The 2,778-nt window shown below is 44.3% G+C and overlaps 1 protein-coding gene across 2 annotated transcripts; it reads left to right on the top strand.

Annotated features, from left to right (window-relative positions):
- The first annotated feature begins 272 nt into the window (after positions 1-272).
- Positions 273-916, top strand: LOC109702474 (protein phosphatase inhibitor 2-like). Of its 2 annotated transcripts, XM_074041079.1 has the most exons (2): positions 273-499; positions 578-916. In XM_074041079.1, the coding sequence occupies exons 1-2, from the start codon at positions 273-275 to the stop codon at positions 882-884; spliced, it is 534 nt and encodes a 177-aa protein (XP_073897180.1). In that variant the 3' UTR covers positions 885-916. The 2 variants fall into 2 exon arrangements, with proteins under 2 accessions (XP_073897180.1, XP_073897179.1); XM_074041078.1 differs by having other exon boundaries at positions 273-916.
- Positions 917-2,778: the final 1,862 nt, after the last annotated feature.

The raw sequence follows: 2,778 nt of genomic DNA, 5'->3' as shown, positions 1-2,778 counted from the left end.
GGAAACTTTTGGTCACTAAGAATGATGCGATGACCAAGGCGGCCTCCATCTGCCTGCGAGCCAAAGGCGGCGCGCGGGCGCGCGTGGCCGTGGCTGATGTCATGGCATGGCGGTGGTTGTGTCGTGACAGCGACGCCAGCAGTGGTTTCTGCGACAACAGGACCTATAGCCCCAGCGGCCCCGTGGCTGCGCGGCGGGTCTCTGCAGCGCCCAAGCCTTGTGGTCCAGGACCCCAGGCCTGCAGTGACCCTGAGCCGACGCCCCGTGCGGCCATGGCGGCCTCCACGGCCTCGCAGCGGCCGGTCAAGGGCATCCTCAAGAACAAGGCCTCCACCACCTCCTCGGTGGGGACCCCGGCCGAGCAGGCCCTCTCAGTGGAGGAGAAACTGAGGAAGAAATCCCAGCGGTGGGATGAGATGAACATCCTGGCCACCTACCACCCAGCGGACAAAGACTACGGCTTAATGAAAGTGGACGAGCCCAGCACTCCTTACAGCAGCTCGGCCGGGGAGGATGAAGATGCGCACAGCGACTCCGAGGCCACCGTCGCCGAGGCTCCAGAAGCCCTGGTCAGGAAATTGACCGTTTCGAAAGGCTTGGAGCCCGGGGGCGGGGCTCGGGGACAAGAAAGCCTCGGGGAGGAAGAGGGTCACCTCTCCCAGGAAGAGCGAGAGAAGAAGCGACAATTCGAAATGAAAAGGAAGCTTCACTACAACGAAGGACTCAATATGAAATTAGCTAGGCAGTTACTTTCCAAAGACCTCGAGGAGGAGGAAGACGAGGACGTGTCAGGGACTGCAGTTGGGGAGAGCACGAATATTGAAGAATCAAACCAAAAATCTACTGCAAGTGACCAACTGCAGAACACATCACAGTATCCATAGAAGAAATTTGTTCAACGTGGCAGCCGTTTGTCAAATGCAAACCCTCTTGCTGTATGCACTGCTTCTGGTTCTCTACAATTCAAGACAAGTACCAAAACGCATAGCAGTGATTATATATTGCTAAGAATTAAATGGCAACCTTTGAGACTGGTTACACTGAAAATGCCTAATTGATGAATATATTCTTGTGCCTTGTTCTTCACCACGAGGTCAGTGTAATGTCATTAGATCAAAACTTCTTTAGATTTGTAAGAACACTGGTTAATTTTATAAGATATTATATAGGTTTGTATGCCTCAGAGGTTAAACAATGTCTTTTGGAGGGAGGGTAACTAATTTATTTTCACCACATCCAGATGTTTTATCTCTTATTTTAAAATGTGTTGCGGAAGGGCTTTGGTGGCTCACACCTGTAATCCTAGCTCTTCAGAGGCTGAGATAGGGAGTATTGAAGTTCGAGACCCACAAATAGTTCATGAGACCCCCATCTCCAAAAAACACCCAGAACAAAATGTTGGAGGTGTGGCTCAAGTGGTTGGGCACCTGCTTTGCAAGTGCAAAGTTCTGAGCACAAACCCTGAACCCAGAAAAAAGGAAGTGTGTGTTTGTTTTCATCAAAAGCCAATTGAAACAATGATATATGTAGGCTGATAAATATTCAGAATGAAAGGTGTTTTAATACTTGTTTTCAACTTGATTTGTCTAATTGAGAAGGATTATTACAGTTTCTGTTGCATTTTCTGGTCTATGACCTTTAAAATTCCTGTTGCATTTCTTTGTGTTTACAAGGAAAGGATTGAAGTTTTTCTCATCAAAACTAGCTTTTTTCACGAATAAATTATCAAGCTAAATTTGCAGTAATGTCTGCTCTGATCGCTTGTTCTGGTGTACTGGGCAGACTTGATGATCAGTTTGTTTGTTTTTTAATAAACACAATTCTAATGTGGCTATGTCAGCATTCTCTTTATTTTCCTGTCTTAACCTCCTGCTTTTGTTTCCTACTTCTTTCTACACATACACATAGAAGTGTAAGGATCGTATCAAAAGATGGCAAAGATTGTCAGGACATGAGGAACTCCTTTCTCTCACACATTCTGTCATTTCCTGCAATAATGAAATTCTCATTTGGACCATCCGTGCCTCCGGGTCCTACATGAAGAAGATGGATTAAGCAGCAGCAGTACTGTAGCCAGGAAATAACAACTCAACTGCTCAATTCCTGCACCTCTTTGATTTACAGCTTGATAATTAAATTGCTGTTATTACTTCATTTGACTTAATTAGACCTTAGAAAACAATTAACTGGGGCTTTTTTGCATGATGAGAGAATTGTACATAACCAATGATTGTTCCTGAATGTACAGACAGAATTAAACCTGAGCAATTTTTCATTAAAGACTTTAAACACTCCCCATTTTAAGGAACTATGACAATGTATATGATGACAAATGTACCTTATTATTCTAATACAGTAAAAATTACTTGAACATTTTTTTCTTCTTCATTTTTGGGTGGCATTGGGGTTTGAACTCAGGGCCTCATGCTAGTGAGGCAGACACTCTTACTCCTTGAGCCACTCCACCAGCCCTTTATTGTGGTTGATTTTTTTCCTGATAGTGTCTTAAGAACTACTTGCCTGGGGCTGGCTTCTAACTGTGATCCTCCTGATTTCTACCTTCTGAGTAACTAGGATTACAAACATGGGCCACCAGCTGCCAGACCTGTGTATCCTGGTTTAGTGACGGCTTCATTTCTAATCAATTATTTGTATCTTAGATTTTTGTTAGTTCCAAAAGAATCCATTGCATGAAAAGACTTTTAAAACAATCTCTGTGTGTTACCTGTATGAAATGGCTTTATCGGGCAGCTTATCTTCTACTTCAAGTTTATAAAA

Source organism: Castor canadensis, chromosome 9 (genome assembly GCF_047511655.1).
Source record: "Castor canadensis chromosome 9, mCasCan1.hap1v2, whole genome shotgun sequence".
Classification (NCBI taxonomy): domain Eukaryota; kingdom Metazoa; phylum Chordata; class Mammalia; order Rodentia; family Castoridae; genus Castor; species Castor canadensis.
The sequence above is the reverse complement of the archived record's forward strand: the minus strand, read 5'-3'. Positions and strand labels throughout refer to the sequence as shown.

Coding starts and splice junctions, on each gene's coding strand:
- LOC109702474 (XM_074041078.1), top strand. CDS start 273: ATGGCGGCCTCCACGGCCTCGCAGCGGCCGGTCAAGGGCATCCTCAAG.